The following is a 26,030-nucleotide window of genomic DNA, read 5'->3' on the forward strand; positions in this document are numbered from 1 at the left end:
ACAAGGTCAAGGAGGCACCTCAAGCCTGGCTGCAGCACAAAAAGAGTTAATTCTCCTCAGAAACAGTCACTAAGGGGGTTAATTAGACGCCCACAAAGATACTTTTCTGCAATACAGTCTGACATCAGTGCAAAAAAGAGGAGATTCAGAAACTCATTATGCAGTCTCCCAAACAGCAAGCAGATGGTAACAACTTTTGATCACCAACCTACACTCACTTCAAATTGATAATCCAAGAATGAAAACCTCCATTTATCCTCCAGCAATTCCCTGGGCTCGCCACTGCTCTACAAGCAATAACAGAACGCTCTACTTCTATTACATCTCCCAGCAAGAGAGACAAAAGAGAAAGCAATAAATCAAAAAGCAAAATGACACCTGCAGGGCTGCAGAGAAACTGAGTGTTTCGTGACAACTGCTTTGAAGAGAATCGTAAAAATAGCCTGCCTTCTGCACGTTTTTGGATAGAGAAGTCCATCCTTGCTGAAGATTTTCTCGGTGTGTTTTTTGACGTTTCCCAGAACGGTGTCCTCCGATGACATTCAATCGCATGTTTACATATTCATGAAATAAAATTAATGCAATTATTATGCCTCAGAGGATTAGCAAATCACTGCAAGCATTAGGAAGGAATTTGCCTTCTGCCCACATGCAGCAGTGCAAGGTTGGTCGGATGCATTATTAACCATGTCATTGTGTCCCTGTGAATCACCCGATCCCGGTTACCACTAGAGACGGACGATCAACTCCGTGGACAAACGGGCTCATCTCCTACAGAAAACTCCCACTGTGCTGGGTTGGAAACAACCTCTCCACTGCTCCCTTCCTGCTTGGAGTTACTGCAGAAATGCCAAGAAAATTGGGCAGGTTTTTTTGGAAATGGAACAAGACTGATCTGAGTAATAATGTCTAATAATGCAAGTCACGATTTGGGAAGGATCGTTAATCTGCAGAGAACCACCACGTGTTATAAATCACACACTCAACCCCTCCACCACTCACAAATTAATAATTCCACTTGCTCCAAAGGAAGGCAAACCACATGAAACAAAGTACAATGGGTAATACAAAGAAATCTGGGAGGCAATAAAGGAGAAATAGCACAAAGTAGGAATTTCACATCCCTCTGAAGCTGATGATCCTTCAGCCACAGCCCCAGTGTGGTTACCTGCAGGTCACCCAGCCAAGCTTCTAAAGGAGGAGGAACAGATCCAGGCTTTGTTCCCTCTCCTCCCCACCTCAATGTCAGCATTGTCATTAACAGCAAGAACTGCAATATCTGATGCTGCCCTCAAAACCTCCGAGCCTGGAACCTGGGCCAGAACAGAGCTCAAAAGTCTTGTTTAAAAAATAAATATAATTACCAAAGACACCGTTAAGCCACCTGGGATGTGAAGAAAGTTTTGAAAACTTGACAGCTCACAGAATAAAATGTAAATTTAAAATAAATCCAATTAATCCTCATTATTTCCAAGCTAACACCAAAATCCTTCAGTGGTTTGGGGACTTCACATTGCTGCCTCACATCAATCCATGTGCATTATTCCAAGGGACAGTGAGAATATTGCAATATAGCACTAAATAGCAAGTGATAAAGATCCAGGTTCATTTCTCGGATGAGGATGTAGGTGTGATCCCACATGACCTCAAGAAGAGCCCAACAACTCCTCCCTGCTACCCATCTCCTGCTGTAACTTCAGCAAGGCTGGGAGAGCCCTGGACTTCATCCCCAGCACAGGGATTGTCCCCCTGAACACATTCCAGTCTTCTGGCAGGGGGTTTAATAAACCACAGATTAAAGAACATCTTCTCACAGACAGAGTGGGGGCGGACAGGGATATTGTGCATCTCAGGAGCAGAAGACAAAGCTGGAGCTCTGCATCTTCCCACTCACTCCCACTCCTCCTCAGCATCAGCTTTTGTAAGCTCATGGAAGATGATGTGATCTTCAAAGCTGCGATCAAATCGATTTCTTTTGTTCATTCCTCGCTGTTGCTTCCCTTCACCATTCCGAAAACAGCAATGCAACAGTTCCACCTCCCTCAGCCCGGTATCTCCATGCCATTCCCTCTCATTTTCCTCTGTCCCTGCAGCAGCATTGTCCAGCTCCAAAATTTAGAGAGGGTCAGGGGCTGCAGCTGATCCTGGGAAGAGTCAGACCCCCTCAGTGCAAGAGTCACACACAGCCCTTTGTCCTGAGGACCTGCTTCAGGCTTGTCCCCCCCAACCTGACACATTCTCACTTGCTTCACCCAGCTGGTTACCAGTGGCACGGGCAGCTGGGGGCCTTCCAATGGCAGAACAGGAATGGCATCCAAAGTTATTGCACTGCTGTAAAACACACCCCTAAAATCTGGCTTGAAGTTTCCACCCGTCCTACTGAGTCAAAAATCACAAGCCCCGTCCTAAACCTACCAGCTCCAGAAGGAGCTCTCCTGCAGATGCATGTGACTTAACGAAGCAAGGGAAGGGGAATATATTCTCTTTCCTGAATCATGATTTCCATGAGGGACAGGACAATGCTAGTCACTGGTAATCTAAGAAAAAAGCAGCGTTGTAGGGGATTCGGCAGATTCTCACTGCCTATAAACACACAGAGTGCAATGAAATAAATAAATAAATACACAAATAAATAAATAAATAAATAAAAAAAAAGAAATAAAAGGCCACCTGTACAGAGTCTGGAGCAGAGCCTGAAAAACAAACCCTGCCTCTCCCCATCAGTGTAAATATACAAACACAGAGCGGAACAGAGCGGAACCGTGCCATCCCTGCGAGCGCTCCGAGCCCTTCTCAAAGCCAGGGAGCACATGGGCAAACAAATACACCATATTCCTGCAGCTGCTCCGGCCGCTCCTGTGACGCATTGCCCCGTTCATCCCAACCCCGACCACCTCCTTGGACCCAGATGTGATGGGAGGGATGAGTGTCCCCTTGGGCATGGGGGATGGGGGGAGACGGGAAAGGAGGGGGGTGAAGGGAATGAAAGAAAAAGAAAGAAAGAAAGAAAAGGAAAGGAAAAAAAAAAAAACAGCAAAAAAGGATCTGCTCATCGGTCGTTTGCAACAATCGAAAAGGCTGTTTTAGCAATTCCGCTGCAGGAGAGGGCAAGGCACGTGCGGGGCCGGGGTGGGGGTGGGAAGAACAAGGGGGAGGGAAAAAAAATTAAAAATACATACAATAAAAAAAAATATATACATCTATCAGCCCGTGGAAGGCGAAAAAGAGACGAAGCATCCCCGCAACGTGATGTCACGCTGCCGCTTTCGAGTCCCCCCGAACGGAAAGGAGCAGCACCATCATCAGCAGCAGCAGCAACAACCAACATGGACTCCAGATTTAATCAGCCCCGGGGAGCGCGGGTGGATGGGCTGGGGGGAGGCGAGCGGGGCCCGGCACGGACGGGTGGGTGCGAGCCCACGGCCACAGCGACACGGGGGGACATTGAGGAGGGGACAGCACTGACCTGGCAGCCATCAGGAGGGAGCGCGGTGCGGCGCCAGCCGGTGCGGGGCTCATTCATTCATGCGGCTCGTGTGCGCGCAGGGTGGGCCGAGCTGCGAGGCCGCTCACCTTCCCCGACATCTCAGAGCCCGAGCCCGGCGCTCCCCGAGCCCCCCGACCGCCCCGCCGGGGATGCTGCGCCCGCTCCGGCCATGCCTGAGCCTTTTTTCCCTCCCCCCGCCACCCCTTCCCTCCACCCCTCGCCCCGCTCTTTGTGGCGCTGCTGCTGCTGCTGCTGGTGGTGGTGGTGGTGATGAGGATGTTGGTCGGTGCCTGTTCCTGTCGCTGGCAGCGCTTTCACACACTCCTGCACGCACAGACACAACACACAGCACACACCACACACGCGTGCGCAGCCTCCTTTTACATAATTCATCCCCCTCCGTGCCTGCCTCGCTCGCATCAACCCCGGGAAAACGGGGGAAAACTGACCCTAAAGCCTGGCGCTGATCCTACCCCTCGCCCTTCTCCTTCGCCCAGGGTGTCCCCCTTTACACCCGCGGCTCTTGGGATGCTGCCGGCGGAGTTTAAGCGAGCTACGAGCCCGCAGGTTGGGAACATGAACACGAACATGAACATGAACATGAACATGAAGGTGCCCGTCCCGCCCGAGCACACGCGCGGGTGGGAGCGACGATTCAAACCCCGTCAGCGTGTCAACACAGGAACGGACGGGGAAATTAAACCCTAATTAACCGGTGGAGTGGATTATCTGCACGCTCATTCAGAAATTCAACTCAATTTGGCTTGCTTCGACTAGGGGAGCTAATTTGGTTTCTTTTTTATTTTCTTTTTTTTCTTTTTTTTTTTCCCGTGCCTATCCGTGTGTAAACAGGCCTGGGATTTTTAAAGAAACATTATCAAGCGAAGTTTAGAACTCTACAGCAGCATTAGGACATGGTGTTTCTTTGAGGGACACACCTCTGCATCCCTGCACATCTGCTCATGGACATCTTTATTCCAGAAATAAGGAGGAGGGTTCCAGTCCCTCTCAAGGGCTCTCACAGCACAATAAAAATTATACACGCTGGAGGGTGACAAAGAAGAGAGCAAAACAATCAACTAGCTTGCACTCTTCCTTCCAGGATATGAAATCAGACCTTGTGTGAGCAAGGGAAAAGTGCAGAATGACCTGGACTTGAGCAGAAATGTCCACGTGTGGAATTACACTGCCTTATTTTACTCTGGATGCTGTGAATGGCCCCCTCAGGGACTTCCTGCTCCCCACTGATAACAGGAGGAGCTGTGCCTTAAGTGATGTAAATACTCCTCACTCTGCCCTTCGCTTGCTTGAGTTGCATTTTACCCCTTCCATACACAGGGTTGGCCTTTTTTTTCTTCTCTTTGCAATCAGTCACAGCTTTAAGTGCTAATTCACCCGAAAGAGCATCTTTCCAAAAGGCTGATTATCCATCATTTTGCTCTAATCAAAATCAGTGGGAGCAGGAAGTGCTCTGCTCTCAAGCACATCAGTGCTCCAGCGGACTCACATCGCTGTGCAACTCAAATGCTGAAAACACCACCGCCATTCACGTTTTTGTCTGGGTGCTACAACAGCACCATCACCTCCCTATTGCTCAAACACACCCACTGTGTTCACTGCGTGTGTGCCACTGTTTTAAGAAATTAAATGATCCCTCCCCTTGTTGTTGTTTCAAATGCTCACTCAAGTTTGAATTTGCTGGAGAATTTACAAACATTTTTAAAGGGAATGGCATTTGTAACATACGAACTTTCCCGTCCCCTGTGCCCAGTGCAACAGCACCTCAGACCCACGGATGGTGGGATTCCCACTGACCTGTGTGTCTAGGATTGCATCCCGGTTCTGTGAGTGTACAATGTGGATTGCAGAGGGCTCAGGTAAGAGCAACCACCAAAGGCAGTGGCACTGAATCCATTCAGCACAGACTGGGGGCCAAGATTTCCATGATCACCTGGACCATCACTTGGATCACACTGGGGAACAGATGAAAGTGCTGAAAGCTGAAGCTTTCAGACAAATTCTGACTAGACAAGAGAGACCTATTTTTGGATGCAAACAAAACTACCCACTGTAACTAATTCAAGGCTCAATTATCCATCTGTGGCGAACATTATTATGCAAGGGTTTGTCTTCTGCTAAACACTGTTCTGTACCTCGAACCACACACAGTTCAGGCAAGTCTTAGACCTTGCATTCAACAGGACTTAAAATGAGATATCTGAATTGTCTCATTTTGTTTTACAGTCTATGAATCTTTCAGTGATTTTTTTTTTTTCCTTATGGCTTTCAGAGAAAGTGAGAAAATAGTTAAAACTGTGATTCTCAGCCTCTACAAATTTTGGTATGTTTTGTCTCGGTGACTATTAAGGTTTGAACAAAATGCTGTTTTTCAATAGTCACAAGAGTTACACTGACCCAAAAGCTCTGATGAAACTCAGATCTGGAACAAGGGGAAACACACAAAGGCTCAAAGCAGGCCATGAAGAGGTAGGATAAATTCAATATATGAGATTAAGACTAACCCACCCTTCAGACTGTCAGGAGGGAAGATGATAAAGCAAAAGTTCTGCTTCCAAAAGCACCGTAAGAGCAGTAGGAAAAATGCAAGACTTATTTAGAGCAAAGCTCCTTAGGCTTATCTGCCCTGGCATGCAAGGGGCAAAGTTATGGGTAATTTAGAGAATCACGTGGCACCTCAAATGCTTCACAAACCTCAGAGGATCTGCAAAATTTCCCCCCCCCAGAACTTTTGGAAGGACTGTTTGCGGCACCATTCCTGGCACTTTGAAGGCAGCTTGCTTCATGGTGGCATTACTCAGATAATACTGAAGTGAGAAGAGGATGTTTAAGGAAGCTCTTAAGACGTTAAGGACGTTTAAGCACCACAAAGCTACAAGTTCCTGTTTTGTTCAAGAGCTGCAGGACACATTTTACTTGCACGTGTGCCAGTCAGCCCTTTCCTTGGTGTTCAAGGCTCGAGACAAGCACTGGGACATTATTTCAGGAGTGAAGGGCAGCTTTAGGAGGGCCTGAACTGCTGAGCTGTTCATGGCAGGATGTGGCATCACAGCACTACCAAGCCCTACAGAAGGTGCAAAGCCAGAAACGAGCATAAAGGATGCCCTAATTCAGGGCATGCCTGTGTCAGGCTCCTCAGTGTCCACCAGCAGTATCTCCCCTGCCTGCTGGAGCGAGTGGCAGGGCTGTTTTCTGCTCCATTGTCTCAGGCCCAGCAGTAACACAAGCACACTCATACATTTTGCATCCCTTGAGTCTCCCAGCTCAGAGGAAATGAGGCACTGCCCGAGTAATTAAAGCCCGGGGCTGATGACAGATACCTGTGAGACACAGCAGGGCCTGAATGCCCAGGCCAGCCAGTGGGTTTGAGATCAACTCTGTACCCACCTGAAGCAATTTCACCCTCCCTGTAAGCCACACCAGGGATGCAGAAGCAAAAAAGAAGCCTTTAAAAGTCTGCCTGGAAAATGTCAAATAACAATGAGCACGTGGATTTGAAAACACGTCAGGGTTTCTAATTTCCCCTTCCCCAATAATTCTTTTTCCACTTATTTTAAGAAGTTCTGTTTTGCAAATTGAAAGCCACTGGGGCAGTTGTCCCCCAGCATCTCTACTTTTCAGCTGAGTCTGGAACAGACCCAAAGGGCACTACACCTTCCTCGTGCTGTGGCTGGGCTTGTTTTCAAAAAGGCGCATCAGAGATGTCAAGAAACCATGTCCTGAGGGAAAACTCGGTGCTGCAACCTCAAGATCTGCAAGCAGGATTAGCATTAGTGGGCAGCTGATGCATCTGGGTGGTAATTAGTGTTTTGCACGTGGTTTTTTTTTTTTGCTCATACCACTGCTGGGGCACAGCAGCTGCTTCTCTCCTAGAAACCCTCTTTCACTATGGATGGATGGACTCCTGAATGCAAAGCATGGCCCAGGGTGAGTTCTTCCGCTGGGAAATGTGGTCCTGCTCATTGAACATCCTTCCAGCCTCCAGTGGGTGCTACTCCTCAAACCCCACAGGATTCTCACCCCCTTGAGCAACAAGGAGCACTGCCAAAGCTCTTCCTTTGCCCTTGCACTGAAAAATGGGCTCCTAGACAGGTACCAGACCAGCAGAAGCCTTTTGAGAGCACTCTGCACTGACAATTGCATTTTCATGGAGGGAGATACAGTGGCTGCTAAGAGCTCATGGATTCCTACAGTAGTGGGGGGGATGGAGGAGGCAGGGAATCATGTGCTCACAGGCATGGGGAGCAAAGAGGGGGAGGAGGAGAAACAAGGAGAGAGAGAACAAAGTGTCAACATCTTAACTGGGACACACAAAGAGCCAGTTCTTAGTAAGAACTTAATCCAGGATTAACAAGAGGTCAGCTACCTCTGCAAGGAGACTGCACTAAAAGGAGCTAATTAGCTCTCCTTAATTGCACAAAAGAAACCACACAGAATTAAAGGCGTTCATGAGTAGCAGATCCCACCTCACCCAGGAAACACGGCCCTACCTGTTGTCCCCAACAATCTCCTCAAACAATCAGCACGTGGGAAGCCAAAAGCAGGAAAGGTGCAGTGATGTTGGGGAAAAGGCTGGGGGGAGGGGGGGTTTAGGCTCAGCACCAACAAGTGCTGGAGTGAGAGCTGGAGCCTACACCAGCCAGGACAAGTGGTTTTAGCACGGATCTTTTAGCCAGGATCTTTCTAGACAGTTTCTTCGGTGGCCATCACACGTGGAACTGCTCAAAATCCCTGCAGGTTATCACTTCAACAGACAGTAGTATCCACAAGGATATTTAATGCAGTTTTAATGCACCCAGCATCGTGGACAGGTCACAGCTCCAGGCCTGGAAACCACCAGTCTGGAGTGATGCAGTGGGAAAGGCTGGCTGAGCTGACCCCCCACCAATGCAGTGCCTTGAATTTCTAATCACATATTACAAAGACACTTACATATCTGAAGTCCTCAGCCAGCTTCCACTTGATCCTAAAGCCATCTCTTTTTTCCCATGAAGCCATTCCACGTCCTGTTCTCCTGCACTGATGATAAGCTGGTGCATATTTTACCCCAGAAGCCCTTGCACTGCACTCACAGATAATGTGCACAGCAGTCAGTGCACTTGGAAATGAAGATTAACAACCACATCAATAACACTACCAGATGTCTCTGAGATGGAGCTCTAATAAAAGTTAACTCCACTACATATTTTCCAGCACTGTGCTGAGGGCAGGCAGACCCTCAGGAATTACAGTGAAAGGTATGAAGGTGAGAGGCTGCACTGATTTCAGACCCTACTGCCATCACAGGATCTCCTTCAACCACCAGGTCAGAGTGCATCCAGCCAGATCAGGGCCCAGTTTAGGAGAGGATGAAGGAAAAGCAGAACAGGTTGCCAGGGGAGGTTATCCTACACACAAAGAAAAATAACAGCAGAAACAGGAGACCAGGCTAATTACAGGTCCCTGTGGAATCATTACAGTGCTGCCTCCATTATCTATTTATCCTTCCTTTCTTCCCTCAGGACAGAGTTAAATGTCATGCCACTGTACTCTCAGTGACATTGCAGAGGTGGCCACCAGGGGACAAGCAGCAGCAGCAGCAAAATTTCACCTCAAACCCAACACAAACCCCGTTCTTTGGATGCCACTTGAAACAGGAGCCGGCCACCTCCCCCCTGCTCCCAGGAACCCTCACATGTGCTGCTCCTGTGCGAGCTCAGCACAAAGAGAGTGTTCCCTGACATCTGGATCAAGCCTCAACAGCTGCCATTGGAGAGAGCAAACTGCACGTGGGCTGGGCTGTGCCAGGGGCTGGGCTACACCGACCTCCTGGCACTGACATGCCCCACTCCCTCCATCCATCATCCCTCCACTTCCTCTTCCACGCTGTGCTGAGCTGGGATAGCTCAGATCCGAGAGTAGATTTATAAAGAGAAGAGGAAAAGGGCCCTAAAAGGGTCCAGTCTCTTCCCTCATCAATGGCTGGTGCAGCCTGTGCTTCTGCATCATGTAGATGTTACAGTCCTGCCAGCTTCTCCATCCCTCTGAAGTGTTCCAGTCTGTTTATCCCAGCCAAAATCAACCCCCTGAAGCCTTCCCCAAAACCACTGCCCCAGTCTCCACCTTCACACTGCTCCTGAGCCACCTGACTTTCAATCCCCGCACCCATTCACACTGGATTCATCCCCACTCCCGCTGAATTGCTCCACTCTTCATTCCAGGATGGTCTGATTTGTGTAATAAACCCACCAACCCCACCAAAGAGCTGCTCAGTTCAGCCCCTACTCCTCTATTGCTCCACCACGAGTCTTGCTCAGCCTCTCCCCCCGCACCCCCATCCCTCCCACCCCGGGCTGGGATTCCTCCACCAAACCCTGGCTCCCCAATCCCAATCCCAGCCCTGCGCTGCGTCAGGGCATCCTTTTTCCTCAGGAACCGCCTGACCTCCCGGCACACGCCCCGACACAAAGGGACCTGCATCCCCAGGAAGGAGCCCTGCCGCCTGCCTGGCGTGGAGGGAGGGTGAAAATCCTAAATAAAGGATTGGATCTCCGTCTGTCAGCACATGGCATTTCCTGGGGCACAGCCGTGGGTCCTCCCTGCTCCTCTGACAAAAAAAGATTCCCCGCTCCGATAACGGCCTGGCATGGCTGGAACAAAGCCGCCTTTGCCATGTGCTGCCCGGCCCTGGCATCTGAGCTGGCTGCTGCCCACTGCCAGGAAAAAGCTCCCACTGTCTCTTTAAGAATGTCCCGGAGCCCACATCGCTGCTTTAACCCCGGCTGCTCGGGGAGGGATTTAGGGATGACCTCTCTCTCTTCTCCTGCTCTTCTTGCCCTCCCTGGCACAGCTTGGTTTGTTTAGTTACACGTCCCTGGCATCCCGAACGTTCCTGCAGGGGAAATCAGCAGAGCTTTATTAAATATCCCTGCCCTCCCCTGCTCTGCAAGCCACCCGGGAGTGCTGCCGTGACGACAAAGGAGCAGGGCAGTCAGCATGGACATAAACATCCCAATTACCTCCCAATTCCACTTCCTCGCTCCCACAAAGCTCTCTGACCACGCAGTGATTTCTACGAACTCTTCATCAGAAGGACTGCACACCCTCCAAACCTTATCAGGCAACACAAACCACCTACTTCCCCACAGCAGGCAGCACAACCAGCAGCTAGGAATATTTGTCCTCAACACAGGGCTATTTCCAAACACAAACCCTTGGAGAAGTCTTTACAGAGAAGTTTATACAATGCAGAAGGTAATGATGTGACTCACGGTGACAGTGTATCCAAACACGCAGACAAAAACCTGTCTGAGGGGAAAAAATAAACAAGAGATTGTGCTTGATTTTTCTTCTGGGCAAAGCGTGAAAAACCACCGTCCTTGGGTTTGCACCTACTCCAAACAGTGGAAACAAAGCCACCCAAAGAATTCAGAAAGCAAGAAAGCAGCACAAGGTACGAGCACAAAGCAAATTAGACACGTTCCTGCAACGTGATACAGGAGCTGCATGGTCTCATCAATCCAACCTCATGGAAGCTGATGAAATATTTGCTCTGTAGGATCAGTTAATCTCTACCAGGAACTTTACTGTAAGGGTGACAAGCAAGCAGAAGGATTTTTCTTGCAGAGCAGTGAGACCAAAGGAAAGCAACAAAAACATCCCAATATTCACCAGGCTCCTTTATGAAAAGAAACTTGAAGGGTAAACAAAGTGGAGTGGTCAACAAATATTTGAAGAATGTAAATATTAAAGGGAAAGAGAAGCCCTATTAAAAGGTTTTATAACAGCCAGCGATGTGATTATATTGAGCTGTGGGAAAAAAAATTAGGCTGAAGTCAACTCCTTGCAGCCAAGAGCAGGGGACAAGTGCTATAAACTCACTTGTCATGTTTATAAACCCCATTAGGTAACCACTAATAAAGATAAAACAGGGAACTGTCTCACACTGAGTCAGAGAACCACAGAATATCCTCAGTTGGAAGGGACCCACAAGGATCATCCAAGTCCAGCTCCTGGTCCAGGAGCACAGATTAATGCCTCAATAATATCACTTTTTGTTCTAGTTTTGCTTTCCACAGTTTTCTCAAGAGGCAGCAGCCCAGCTTGCAGCAAGGAGGGCTCTTTAAAGGTTTGCATTCAGTTGGGTGTTCCAGCTGTTTGAGCGTTACAATTTAAAGGATTGTTTTGACTTGCTGTGTTTTTGTTCCCAAAACCTCCTGGAGAAACACAGCCACGTGATTCCCGAGTTTCCTGTGGGAAATCTTGCAGAGTGACATCGAAATCATCTCAAGTCCTTCATCTGGGCTGTGCTCCTTGAAAGAACAGATGTCCTTAAGGCAATTTTGGTATTTCCAAATATGAGCAAGACAGAAGTTGCTCTGGGGATGATTGTATGGATTCAGCTGGTGGTGCTGGACAAGTCACCTGTGAGAAGGGCAGGGGATAAGGCTGGACAGTTTGCATTTCTGATGCCAACTCTTGCATCAATAGAACTTGTGCTCTTTAAAGAACTGTTTTAAGCTTTCACCATTTCTTGCTCACCAAAGCCAAGCTTCCAGCAGGGAACCTTTCCAGTACACATCTATTAATAAACATGTAAAAAGGAAAAACACCTTTAATCTCCACGTGCCTCATCTGCAAACTAATGCTGATATCACCTCCTTTCTTCTACCCTTTGTTCATTTTGAGTGTTTAGTGTGGAAGCTCTGACTCTGGAGGTGGGCATGGAGATCTCCAGCACAGCAAGCCCCTGTTTTTAAAAGCCTCTCTCTCACTGTAAAACAACACAGTCTTAGAAACAATTCCATTTCCAAGATCAGTTGTGCCATCAGCTGTATTTAAAACAGAAATTCAGGAGAGTCCACAGGGAACCTATTCTTCCTGCTGGAAAAATAACAGAGCAGGTATTTGAAGCAATGATGGAGTTTTACTGCCCTGGAACAGCCACGGAATATTGCTCAGGTTCTCTGAGCTCCAGCCCTGAGACACATCCTTCTTTCATGGCCCACAGCTCAGCAGCAGTTTGCCTCCCAAACCTCATTCCTAAAATGTGCATCACATTGAAGGGCACCACACGAGCACATCATTTGTCTAAGAGTTGACAGCTCTGAAAAAAAAACAAATTCCACTTTGGAGAGCTGCACAGCCACAAGCCAATCTTCCCCCCATGAGCGGAGGGCACTCCTTTCACATCTCTGTGGCTGCTTTACTTCTGGTCCTGTGGGGTCAGAAATACACCAAAATTACAGCTCTGAGTCTCCACCAGCTCTCTAAAATACCTCTGCCTCCTGTGCAAAGCTTTTAATTCACAGCACTTCGTGTGTCCTCACCTGGCAAATGATTTCTCTGCCATCCCCTCCTCCTGCCATCCAAACACAGCCTTGTTTGCTCAGTATTTCATTAAAGGAATTATTCTACTTAGAGAGAGCTGTTCTTGACACTAAAAATAAACAAGTTTTATGTCCCCCCCCACCAAAGCTAATTTGTTCTAATTTCATCTGCATACATGGACAGTTTTTCTGTTACAAAATCTTTGCTGCTCCTGAATATACACCTCAATATACACCCCTTTCTTCTCCCCAAGTCTTTTTCATTCCACTCATTTTTCCCCTCCATTTTTCTTCTTCCAGTTCCAAGGCCTGAAATTAGGCGTGGTCAAGCCACACTCTTCCAAACCTGGTATTCCAAGTGGCTTGAAAATGGTTCCAAATATATACCTCAAATATATATCTGCCTCACACACTAAAAAGAAAACCCACTAATCCCTCCTCCTCTGCTCCTTTGCCACATGCACAGAGTGGCTGTGACATTGTCAGAGGAGAATGGCAGCATTTTGCATCTTTTTTTAGTTGTGAAAAAGCAAGAGCATCTCCCCCCCCAGGTCACTTGGCTGTGACCACAGAGAGCATTCTGTCCAGGAAAAAAACGGTTATGGAGAGCAAACCACTGGAAAATGTAAAGTACAAGCAACAGCACAGACCTAAATCTGGCCAAATGGAAAACTTTAGCCCAGGAGGCGCTCAGAGAACATTCCAGCACCTTGTTTTCAGCACGTGGCTCTGCAAGGGCACACTGAAGTTATGGAAGGAAAAGAACAGCTCCTGATTTCTGTGCAGTATTTATTTGGCTTGGTCTCTCCATTGCCTGCACTTGGGATATTTTAGACTTGGATGCTATTACTGCTGTTACACCTCAATTTATATAATTTACTTCCACCAGGCTCAAAATACTGAAATTAGCAGTTACCATTCCTAATAAACATCAATTATAATAATAATGGCATTAAGATGCACTTTCCAACCAGGACTGAACTCGGAAAGAGGAGAAAGTTCAAGCAAAAAAGAATAGCAGCTGCTTAATCAACCACAAGAATCGAGAGGAGTCTGATTCCCAAGGGGAATTTCAGCTGGCAGAAGTGATTAAGCAGAAGAGATCTTGACCAGGACACGGTGATTCTGGCAGAAAGTTCCACAGGAGTTGTGATGGCAATTCTTTGGCCCTTTCAGGCCTTGCCAGTGCCCACTTGCTGAGCAAAAATCAAGCAGAAATGTCAAGCCCCTGAGTGTTCCTTGTTTAGCTCAACACAACCATTAATCACACAGAACGTGGAATATTGTCCAACTCACCCCTCTCTAGCACTTGTCCCCTGTAAATCCCACACTGCTCCAGGGAGGAGGAGGAGAGCAATGGTTTGCCTCATTCTGCAGGCAGGGAAACTGAGGAAGAGGCAACACCAGGATACAAGTGGTGGGTGACAGATCCAGGCACAAACTCTTGTGACTTCCAGCACCCACAGCCAGGACCTGGATCCTCAGTTAAGGGACCAAGCAGCCAAACAGCCCCACACTGCAGCTTTGAGACTGAAAAAACACACCTGATCAAGTTTATTTGCCTCTTTCCATGCTTTTTACTCCTGTGCACATGAGGAAGAGGATCCCTGGGGAAGCCTCGCTGCTGCCTCATCCATCTCAAGTCAATGGCTGCAGAATTCCAGAACAGTTCCCAAGCACTTTGCCCTTCACCTGACATTTATGAGGCTGCTGAAGGGCTGGAGAGAGAGAGAGGGCGAGGTGGTTTTACCATCTGATAAGGAGAAAAGGCAATTTCGGAGCCAAACAAATGGTTAGGATTCAATTAGCCCAAATAATCCACAGCTCAAGGAGAGATCTGAAGGGGAGATTGGGCAAAGTGCAGCATCTTCATGGCTTGAGTCAAAGAATTCCTCTGTCTGGTTGTCATCAGAGAGCTTTCAATAAGCACATGTATATCAGAGCATAAAATTATAGATGTTTATCCATATTTAAAGCAAAAATTGATGCCAAAAGCCAACCACATAACAAACAAAAAATCACTAAAGGGGTGCTTTTGCCAGCCTGTCATCACACAGAGCTGCAAGCAAACCAAATCTCAGACCAAGGCCTTCATAATGGCTCAGTTTTTCTTCAAATAGTCTCCCTCCACTGTAATTTCATATTTTGCCTTTGCTAAAATAGTCACTTCGGTCGTGCTTCCCCCCGTGGCACCACTGAAGGTACGAATTCAGCGTGGCAGTCCAGGGCAAAAAGTGGGAAGGAGCTGATCTGGGGTCTATTTCTGGCTCAGCTGGTGCCCACGAGGACAGTCTGGCCAAGGGAATTGCATGCAAGATTTTTTTTTTCTTGACATCAGTGCACTTGAATTCGGCTCCTCTCTGCTTACTATGGCTTCCCACTACTGAAAAGCCCAGATAAATCAGCACAAAAGCTGCTACTAACCCTCAGTAATTATGTGCTACAAAACCACGTTCAAAATAAATCCCCCCAGTACTGCCCAAAGTTGTTCTTCCAGTCACCTGTCACGATGTCCTCCTGTTGAGAGAGAGAGGGATGGAAATTGTACTTTGTGGACAGAGGTTCAGAACGTTCTGGATCCAGGGAGAGATGAGCAATCCATTAATAAAGGTTTCCTCTTCCTACCACGCTGACAGCAAACGGGAACATCCTGATTCCTAAGATCCATTTGCAGAATTCATAAGGAGCGAAAGCCTTTTCTTTCCAAAATGCCAGAGCCATATTTATATGTATGTGGGTCATCTCTGATGGCTTTTAGCAGAGGATTATCAGCACCTGTTCCTTCCTTTTGAATAAAAAAGCACAGAGAAATGATGTAGACGCAGAAAAATCGATGCCACGAAACACTAAAATGCAACATTTTAACCTGTAATGTGAAGGTCAAACAGCACAATATGCACAGCAGCACAATTATGTAACTTGAAGGGGACTATTTCGCTGGGCTTCTCCAGGAATTGAGGAAGAATTGATTCTGGAAATCCAATTTCATTTGGAAATCATTTGCAGCGCCGTGGAACGAAGTTCGTCGTCGCTGCACGCAGCAGCTCTTTGAGTCTCTGCAGCATCAATGTGAAATTGGGAGTGATTTAAACAGCTTCATCGTTTCCTTAGGTAATTAAGGAGGCAAGAAGCCCACACACCCACGTTTGTCACCTTTCTGTGTTACAGCAAGTACCGGTTCTCAGGAGCTGAGGACGGAACACATCCCCTCCTGCCCCTTTTTCACTGCCCTGTTGTTTTAGACTTGTCAAACAAGTCACAAGACTCACCTGTAAGAACAGAGCTAGGTAGGACTAGAGCTTATGAATCCCCTCCTGCCCCTCTTCCATGCCCTGAGACACTTCCAGAGCCATGGCAAGGGCAGGTGGTGTTGGCCTGGACCAGCCACGAAGAGCCCCTGAAGTCGCAGCCTTACACAATGCAGAGCTGAAAGTGCCTAAAGTTAATCTTCACTGCTCCCTGACATCAAACAACTTCTAATTTTAGCTCTGCTGTTCTGTAACCCTACCTAGTTCCCATCCCACCCCCACAACTACATAATAGATCCTTCCCTCAGATAAGTAGGGTGTTGGAACATTGAGAGTTTTTTTTCTCACCCACAGGCACTAGCAGAAAAATGAATTACAGATTTATTTTTAGGCAGAGCCCTTGGCCCTTATTTTCCCAGTGGGCTCCACAGGGCAGGTTCTGCAGCTCAGAAATATTCCAATCAACAAAGCAGCACAAGCAACGCAGAAGGAACCACAAAAGGAGGAAAATTGGATGAGCAGGGTTTCGTTCATTTACAGGACAGCATGTTTGGGTTTGTCCCTGAAATGCTCTTCTGGCATTTCACAGAATCAGAACATTCTGGGAGGGACCCACAAGGATGTGCATGGCCCAGCCAGGGATCAGACTCACAGCCTTGATGTTGTTAGCACCATTTAATTCTCATTTTTCATGAAAGATCTCAATCAGTATCCACCTATCCTGGATTACAAGCTCCCCAAAACTCCCAACAAGGAAGAACAAGGCGAGCAGCAAAACCTGAGATGAGAGGGGAGGGAAAGCTCAGCCTGTCCTGCTGTGCTTTCTGGCTTTCCAAAATGTAAGGCTGGAGGCCTGGCTGATTCCAATCTCCAAGGATCTCTGAGATAACAGTGATGTCAGCCTGGAAGCGAAAGTTCTCTCTCACCATGCCATGTCGCAACGTACAGACGTATGAAAATATCCCCCTGTGCCACGAGAAGGACTTCTGAAACCAAGACTTCGGGCCCTGATAAAGCTAATTCTTGTTGTCACACGTCACCACCAGCACAGTCAGGGACTGCAGCATCATTCCTGATGCTGGAGCACAACAGTGAGATGCTGCACTGGCACGTCAGGGCATTGCATCGTGCCACGGCCGCGCTTTGGTGTCACACGTCAGGGCCCTGCTGTGCTGCAGAGCCCTGCGAGAGCAGATGGTGGGGAGATCATTTGGGGCAGAATTAGGTGGCCTTCTGCAAAAATGCAGGACGTCCTGTGAGGGATCAGCACGTTGGCCTGGGCCAGGACAAGCCTGCCCCCAGCCCAGGGGTGGCCAGAGGGTCCCCGGTCAAACACTCTGCGTTATTTTGGGCGATCTCGCGGTGGCCTCAAAACAGGCAGGAGCAAATCCCATTCCCAAGTGTCAGAGTGGCTGCTCCTGCTGACAAAATTCTGTCCCTGTGCTGCTGTCCTTCCTGCCACGCACAGAAATCGTCTTTTTTCCATGTTTTTCCCCCCACTGTTTTTAACCCCAGCAGTGCCACCCAGAATGGGAATCACCGCTCCTATGCCAAAGGATCTGTTTGTATCCCATGCACCGGCTGGGTTTTGTTATTTTGGATAAATACTAAATGCTGTGAAACCATTTCATTGCAAATATCGAGGCTGTGCCACCCCATTAAAGTACCCCAAGCAAGTCTGACAAGCAGCAAAGCCCAGGGAACTCTGCATTCTGTACTTAGACCTGTGCTCCTCTAGAACCACACAGTCAGTCCAGCAGCGACACACACATGTATCTGGGTGACACAGAACCTGAAATAACACCTTTAACTCACCCTTCTGTGTCTGGATGTTGCAGCACAACCAAATAAATAAAACTGCCTAGAGGGGGGAGACAGAAGCTTGCTGCAAAGATCCAAAATGCTGTATAATGAAATAAGGGAAGCCATCAGAGCATTTGACTTCCCTGTGGGATTCAGAGGAAGACGAAGGGGATGCTGAAGAGGCAGGCAGAGAATGGGCAGCACTTTTTAAGTGTTTCTAGGAGAGCCAGGGGGACTGATTATTGAGAACAGAGGGACCCAGGACAGCCCAGGGCCCCCGAGCCCCTGCCTGGAGCTGAGAAACTCAGAGGGAAGAGCGTCACCTACTGAAGCACCGCCAGCATTTCCTCCAGCACGGGGTAATCTGCTTATGTCCCCAGCCAGCCCTGAATCCACCTCCCTCCCCTGCTTGGCTCTGACAGAATTCCCAGGCTGCCTTCAACGTGAGCTGTGAGAAGGGCTGGGACAGAGCTGGGCACACAAAAGCTCTGCAATCACAGGAGTGGAGAGGGATGGAGAGGGACGGGGAGGGCCGCAGTGGGTGCCATGTTAGTGCAGATCCACATGATCCCAGCGTTTCCAACACATGCTCTGCTCTCCTGGTAGTACACTCAGCTATTATGCAACTCCTCAGCCCAACTGCACACCACAGAGAGCAGCAAAGCACTGCAAGAAGAACTGGGCTCTTTTTTTTTTTTTTAATTTATTTAAAATAAAATGTCTAATATTTTGAAATGCTAATAGCTGTGTCATTTGTGCTGTCTGTGTTACACACAGCCATGTACACACAGGGAAAATTCAAAGGCTGTCAGTGTAATTAAATGAAAGACAGAATTACAGAAATTAGGAAAAGAGATGACCTATTGAGTCATCCCTGGCTCTAGTCCGTCCCCTGGGGCCCAGCACAAGATGCCTCCTGGTGCTATACTGTAGTGCTTTTATTTTTTTACACAGGGGAAAAAAAAAAGATGCAAAATAAAAATAGCAACAATAAATAAAACAACAAATAAAAAATAACTTCCCTGCTTTCTCACACTTCACAGGGGAGGATCTCAAAGCACCACATTCATACTGATGCAAAGCAGCATGCTTGAGAGAGGCTGTTATTTCTATGATTACTTCCTTTTTCATTACAGAGAAAAAGGATTAAGGAAAAAAAACAGGCCTTCCCATTGCTCTTGCCATCCCCTTCTACCCAAATTACAAAGTCACATTCCACTCTTAACTATGGAGCCATTCCCATCTAATAAAGTTCTGATTAAATCAATTTCATCATAATAACTAGAAGATTATTTATCCCAACTAAGTCGACATCCTAGAGATTTAAGCCAGTTTTGATATACTCAAGATTTACATAAGTCTCTGTTGTTTAAGTTTATATTAGATAGATATAATTGCATTCATATCTGTTATATGTATATATATTTATGTACCCATGTAAAATACAAGCTCGACCAACAAAAATATTTACATGTGAACGTTTTAGATATATAGCCACACAGCTCTGTTAATTGACTTTCACCCACACAATGTTTCCTTTCACTACCCACTTATCCAAACCTGGAGAGTTTCCCCCCCGCAAAACACCCGGGAACGAGCAAAGAATTAACGAGCACTTTGGTACCTTCCTGGAAGCTCTCGGTCCCCAACTCTAATATGTCCTTACAGCAACACGCCAGGAAGGTGCATCCCCAAAAAGCAGCTATTTAAAGGACAAGCCGAGCAGGAGCCATTCCACACACGCAGGATTCGAAACAATTTTTTTTTTCCCCCCCCACTTTTCCTCGGGGGAAAAAAAAAAAAAAAACCCAAAAAAAAAACACCAAAAAAAGCAAAAACCCGCACACGCTGATTTTCTCTGCGTGCCAACATCCCCCGAGCCCCCGGGGGACGAGCAGGGCTCAGGTGAGCACCCGCAGATGCCGATTCATGCACAACGCGGGCTGCAAGCGATGCCTTGAACTGATTTTGGGCGACAGCAGAGGAGGGGAAGGGGTGGCGGCAGCGGGGAGGAAGATGCAGCCAGCGCGGAGGGAGGCTCAGGGCATCACGGTGCTGGCGCAGCGATGCCCGGACAGCAGCGGCCCATCGCTATTCCCGGAGCCTTTCCCAGCCGCATCCCGCGATGATCCCCCCGGGGTGATGCTGCGGCGGAACTTGGCGGAGCCGCGCATCCCTTTTTTTATTTTATTATTTTTCCCCCCCCGCAGCGCGGCCGCGAAAGGAGCGCGATTTCGGGGAGAGGGGCTCCGTCGGGGAGTCGGGCCCCCAACAGCGCTTACCAGGCGAGCTTGAACCCTTTCATTAGTACAGCCACGACAATCCGCTGCCCGTGTCCTTGTCTGCCCACTGACAGCTCCAGGGGTCCCAGGACATACTGGAGCAGCCGCGGCCGCCGAGCGTCCCGCGGGGAGCGCCGAGCCCCATGCGCCGAGCCCCCCGCGCCGGGGCACGGCCGCCCCCCTGGCCCGGGGCACCCCCAGCCCCCCGCAGACAGGCTCAGGGCTCCCCGCAGCAGCAGCGCCAGCGGCTGAGCCGCCCCGCTCTCTGCTGAGCATGTGCAGCAGCCGCGGGACCGCAGCATCCCATGGCATCCGCGCTGCCCGCCGCGACACGTCGCGACAAGCGCCGGGAGAAGGGGGGGATGCGCCGGGCTTCACCGCTACACACACACATCCCCCCCCTACCCCACCCCCGATCTCTCCCTCCTGGGTGCACTATCGCAGAATCAAGTTTATATCAATCGAGGAGGTGTTCAGGGGGTTGGGATGGACCGCGGAGAGCATCTCGTTCCACCCCCCTGCCGTGGGCAGGGACACCTCCCACCGCTCCAGGTTGGTCCAACCTGGCCTTGAAGGCTTCCAGGGATGGGGCAGCCACAGCCTCCCTGGGCGACCCATTGCAGTGCCTCACCACCCTCGTGGTAAAGAACTTCTTTATATCAATATTATTTATATGGATATTTTATACCTAACCTAAATTTCCCCTCTTTCCATTGGTACCCGTTCCTCCCTGTCCTATCAGCTCATCTTATACCTAACCTAAATTTTCCCCTCTTTTCAATTTGCACCCATTACTCCCTGTCCCACCAGTCCATAACAAACAGTCCCTTCTCCAGCTTCCCTGGAGGGAAGGGAGTTGGTTCCCCCAGGCTCTGCACAGGGATGGATTGACCCACCTCTCCTCTGACCAGGCTGAGGAACAACTCGCTGCAGAAAGCAAAAAAGAAACTAAATTTCCCAGTGGAAACTGAAATCTTCAGAGGGCAGGGGACAAGTCCCTGCCCTGGAGCTGGAGGGTATCTTATCTGGTGACACCCACTGCTCTTAAACAAGTGAGTCATTGTTGCCACATCACTCACCAGAGCAGAACCAAAACCTCTTCCCCCCCACCACACTGTTACCAGAGACCTTCTGCACCACAGCACCCACAGGGCAAGGCATGGCAGAAAGGGGGAAGTGCCAGTTCTTGCATTACCACCCACGTTTCCTGCAATGCACTGTGCTTTTTCTGGGAATTCTTCTCTTCCTCTTGCAGGATCTGAACACAGCCCACTGCTCCAAGCACACAAATTCAGAGGGAATGGGGCAGAATATTTCCAATAACCTATAGCTTAGCTATTTCTTAGTAAGGGATCATTTAAATTACTTCAAAAAGTGAGGCCTGGGAACGCCCAAAGATGAACATACACACTCTTACTCCACACAGAGATATCTGAACATCTTTGGCCTGGGGAGAGGAATAGTCTTGCTTGTAAATCCTAGAGGCATTCATGTTTCAGGGGTGGTAAAGAGAGCTATGTATAAATAAAAATATTCTACTAGACTGAAGGGATTTTTAAGGCATTTTTAAGGTATTTTGTCATTCTTCTGCACCCAGATACCACCATCCCCATGACTGCAGATGATATACAAGTGTACTGATAAAAAACCTGGACCTGTAAAATCACCACCTCCTCTCTGTTCACTGCTCAGGACACAGGGCAGGGCTCAGGGCACTAATTCAATGTCTGTGTTCTGGTTTTCAAAGCTTTCTGTGAAATTTGCCCAAGGAAACACAGACTGTGGTGCCCACACCCCCAAAGTGCTTCCCAAACCCTTGTGAGGTGTTACTGCAAGAGGAAGGAACTGGTGTGAAACTGCAGCTTGTGGAGCATCATCTTCAGCTCCACTTGGACAGTGCCTGCAGGAGAGCCCCAGGGCAGGGGGGGGAGATCCCAAACAGGAACTTCCCAACACACCTTTTTTTTTATTTCTGGAAAAAAAAAAAAAAAAAAAAGTTTAAAAAAATCCTTAATTTATTAGCCATAAAGCTGAACACACACATTGCCCCATTCCAAACAAACCAAACCAACACTCAAATCTCACCCCACATAATCCCAGCCTCAGCCCTCATTAGGACCAGCCTAGACTGGCTTGGCCTTGGCTTTTGTCCATGAGATGCTCTGCAGGTTGTCAAGGAGGGAGGCAAATCACAATGCTGTAAAATGGGTCAGGAGACCTGCAAGCTTGGCAAATCTAGGACAGACTAATGCTGCAGAGTCACATGTTTGGAAATCAAAGCTCAGGCAAGAAAGGTATTAAGAGATAAGCAGTCATGCACTTTTTTTTCTTTTTTTTTTTTTTTTTTTTTCCTTTGCCAAATAACGTGAGGGTTGGGAAATTATCAGAGGAGAGGGATCACTCGGGAGGTGGTTGTTGAAACACCTGTCTGGTGGGTGCAGACAATTCACCTGGGACCTGCTCTCCAAAATCCTCACAGCAGGACCCTCCAAGGGGCTGTGGGTCACCCACCCTCTGCAGTGACCCCCAGGCAGGTGTGACTGCTCTTCCCAATAATCCCAATCCCACAGTCACTTGGTTAGTCCAGCTAATGCTTCATGGACAAGCCCTTTCCTTTCCTCCAACCTTGGCACATAACTATTCCAGTGGGGGGAAATAAAAAAGATATTACAATTTAAATAAGGTAAAAAGGCCCGTGTAGATCTCAAGAGAGACAGGCTATGCACAGCCACCCTGCCCACCTCCACAGTGCCAAGAATACTTATAAATCACATGCAAGTAGAATTCCAGATAAATTATCTACCTACTCCATCCAGAGCATCCATCCCACAGAGCAGGAGAATGGAAGAAAGCGCTCAGAACTGTGGATTGACAGATCCAACCCTGCTCTGCTTCGACACTCATCCGTGGATTTCCATTTTTTTAAGGAGACCCTCCGAAAGTGGTTGTAATAAACATCATTGATGTATTGTTTTGGTCTGTGTTAAGTGTTGATATGAGTGAGAGTATCTTTGAGGATCAAACAGAAGAGCTTTCCCCAAGCCGTTGTTGTTTTGGTCCAAATTCTTTTTCCATACGAGTAATCAAAAATGGTAATAAAAGCATAAACGTTGGGTATCCTTTGAGTTTGTGTGCATGTTTTGTGAGCATAAACACAACAGCTGAATTGAACAACAGCTGTGAGATACGTGGAGGTGCCCTTTACCTGTGCTGAGGAAGGCTGGAGGCTCCCAAGTGCAGATGATTCACTGCGAGCACAAGTTGAGTGCCCAAAACTTCCGTGCCCCCCTTTCATGAGCCAGTTCCTCCTCTCTCACCCACCACACCCCCCTGTGCCAGGATGTGCAGCTGTGGCTGCCACCTCTGTGCCCCAAAGCTGCATCTCCTGCCTCTTCCTTGCCTCTCTCCACCTGCTCCTAATTCCTTCCCTGCTCTTTTCCTTCTTTATTTTCTATCCCTCCTCCGGCAAATGTTATTTTGTGGCATTTTTCCTTCACATCTCTCAGAGTCGTGTCTGTTCTCATCTCCCTTTGTGATCTCAGTTATCACCTCCTCTTCCCCAACAATTTTTCATGACTTCTTCCCATCCCAATTCTTTTTTTTTTTATATTTATTTATTTGTATTTGACCTATTTACAGAGCCAGGTGTACATTTTCACCCTTCATACAGGATGTTAGATCAGAGGTTCATTTTCCCTTCTGGCTATAAAGTCCATAAATCAAATAATTTTATTGGTATGTAATTCTAATTATATTATAATTCTAATTAAAATTATTCACATTTGGAGGAGGGATCTTTTGGTTTTTTAGATGCATCTCTTGCTAAAGCACAAACAATAATTAATAATAAGACAAGTTTATGTGGTGTGCTGCCCTGCCTCACCCCCTGTCCCTTCCCCCAGGCCAAATTCTCACAAACTTCAAAAAGAATTAAACCAGATAATTCGGATCCTGGCCCAATGCCAGCAATATTTTAAGTATTTCTGGTCCAGAGCAAGAATGCCATGAACACAGACAGATCCCTTGTGGCTTCTGGTTGCCTCCAGCACCAGTGAGGAGGAGGAAGTCAAGCAGCACACACAGACACTAAAAACAGCAACAAAGTAAAAACTATGCAGAACTTTCTCAAACCGAAGAAAGACTTGGAAATTATGAGTAGCAGGAAAAAAAAAAAAAAGGGAGGTTTTTTAGAAAAAAAGACCGGATGTTTTCCTGACCTGCAAGTACAAACTGTCAAAGCCTCATGAATTTTAAAAGTTAGGGCTGGAATACAAAAAACCAGGGTTACTTCCACCCCCTCCCCCGACCTCCTGCTTGGATGAAAGCAATACTAAATGGTCCTGTCCAGATAAAACAGTGCTTTCCATGCCCTCTGCACAGCCAGGAACATCTGTACAACAGTGACAGGCATGAATTAGGTCTCAGTGTTCTCTTGCTTTCTGGTCAGATGGGAGAAAGAGGCAATTTTTGTGCAGCATTTTGGGCTGGGCGGGAGCTGGAAGCGCAGAGGCAGCTCCAGGCATTAAAATTCATACAACAGTGTTCAATATTTAGCACTGTTTTATTCACATCCAGCTATTTTGCATTCCCTATTGTCTTCCTCCCCTCGCACACGCGCTTCCCCAAGCGATACAAGCCAGGTGCTACCTAATAAATCCGAGGAAATCATCTCCAGGAGAAAGCTCTGTGGTGCTGTAAACAGGCACCTTGCCTGCCTTCACTCATCCCTCCTGCTACAGCTCCGAACAGGAACATTTCCTTCAAGATGGAACGAGTAAATCAGGTGCTTAAATACCCCCTCCCATCCCCTCAAAGGTCTGAGCACTTTCTAGGTGTGTACCTGCAGCACAGACAGCAAGAACCTGGCAGTGTTGGTGGGATAAAAAGCATCTCTGTGATTTATGTTCCTCACTCCCACTGGATCATCACCTGGGAAGTGATCTGTGTTTTCCCAAGGAGCTTTTTAGCTCCACATTGACCTGGTTTGTTTTTTTTCCCATCTCCAATAGGTTATCTGCTTTCCCCCCTGGCACTCAGCAAGGAGCAGGGATGAAATAATCAGGGATTTTCCTTTTAGCAGGGCCCCTCCCCAGAAAGGACAGCTGGGAGGTGACCAAAGTCCCAAAGGTGCCCCAAAGCATAAAAAAAAAGGGACAGTTTTCTGAGTCCCCCCAACAGGTCTGAAAAGCCTCAAGATGAGGATGAACTGATGGATTACCCTGAGATTAAAACCACGGGCTATCAAATAGTGAAAAGTGCAGTTGTGTCTTTAATGAGCTAAAAATGGGCCCATTCTTTGGCGGGTCAGGAAATGCCAGTTCTTGAGACAGCCTGAAAGGTGCCTCAGTAGAAAAGGAAGCAACACTGCAACACAATGGAGAGCAGCAACATCCTGATATTCCATCCCAGGCCTGCTTTGGGAACACTTCAGGCCGAGAAAACTCCCTTAAACCTTCTCAGAAGGTTGGTTCTTCCAGACTGACCCATCAGCAGAAATTAAGCAAAATTAGTATCACCCCGTGGAGGCTCCAAACCAATTTTAACAGGGGTAACTGGCCCCAAGTCAGAAAAGAAGACAGACTATGGAAGAACAGTTGAGTTTCAACAAAGAATAGGGAGCTAAACATCAGCACTTGCTATGGTTAAGTCCAAATCAACCTGTACACACTCCAGGAATATTTACATAACTGATTGCCAAGATGTATCTATTTCAGAAGGTTCACACCAGACTCAGTTTTTCACTCAAGCTACATATCCCTGAAAAGATAAATAGGTTTTTAAGTACATTCACGCTAAGATGGTGCTTTGACACTGCAGATCATGTTTGCCTTTAGTTAAAAACAAAAATCCATAAATAACAGGTACAGACAAAAAGAATTTTCAA

At 47.8% G+C, this 26,030-nt stretch overlaps 1 protein-coding gene across 12 annotated transcripts in view; it reads right to left on the minus strand.

Annotated features, from left to right (window-relative positions):
- Positions 1-26,030, minus strand: part of GRAMD1B (GRAM domain containing 1B) — an 88,617-nt gene that overhangs the window by 38,714 nt on the left and 23,873 nt on the right. Inside the window, exon 1 of one of the 12 annotated variants that reach the window (XM_050323106.1) lies at positions 20,147-20,311. The exons of 7 other annotated variants lie outside the window; for them this stretch is intronic. In XM_050323106.1, the coding sequence (XP_050179063.1) occupies positions 20,147-20,169 (23 nt within the window). In that variant the 5' untranslated portion in view covers positions 20,170-20,311. Of the gene's footprint in view, positions 1-3,198; positions 3,216-3,466; positions 3,622-15,314; positions 15,916-19,488; positions 19,985-20,146; positions 20,312-26,030 lie in introns of those variants that run through there. 4 more of the 12 variants (XM_050323108.1, XM_050323107.1, XM_050323105.1 and 1 more) reach the window with 4 other exon arrangements.

This window comes from Myiozetetes cayanensis, unplaced genomic scaffold (assembly GCF_022539395.1).
Source record: "Myiozetetes cayanensis isolate MyiCay16 unplaced genomic scaffold, myiCay2020 scf29, whole genome shotgun sequence".
In the NCBI taxonomy this organism is placed as follows: domain Eukaryota; kingdom Metazoa; phylum Chordata; class Aves; order Passeriformes; family Tyrannidae; genus Myiozetetes; species Myiozetetes cayanensis.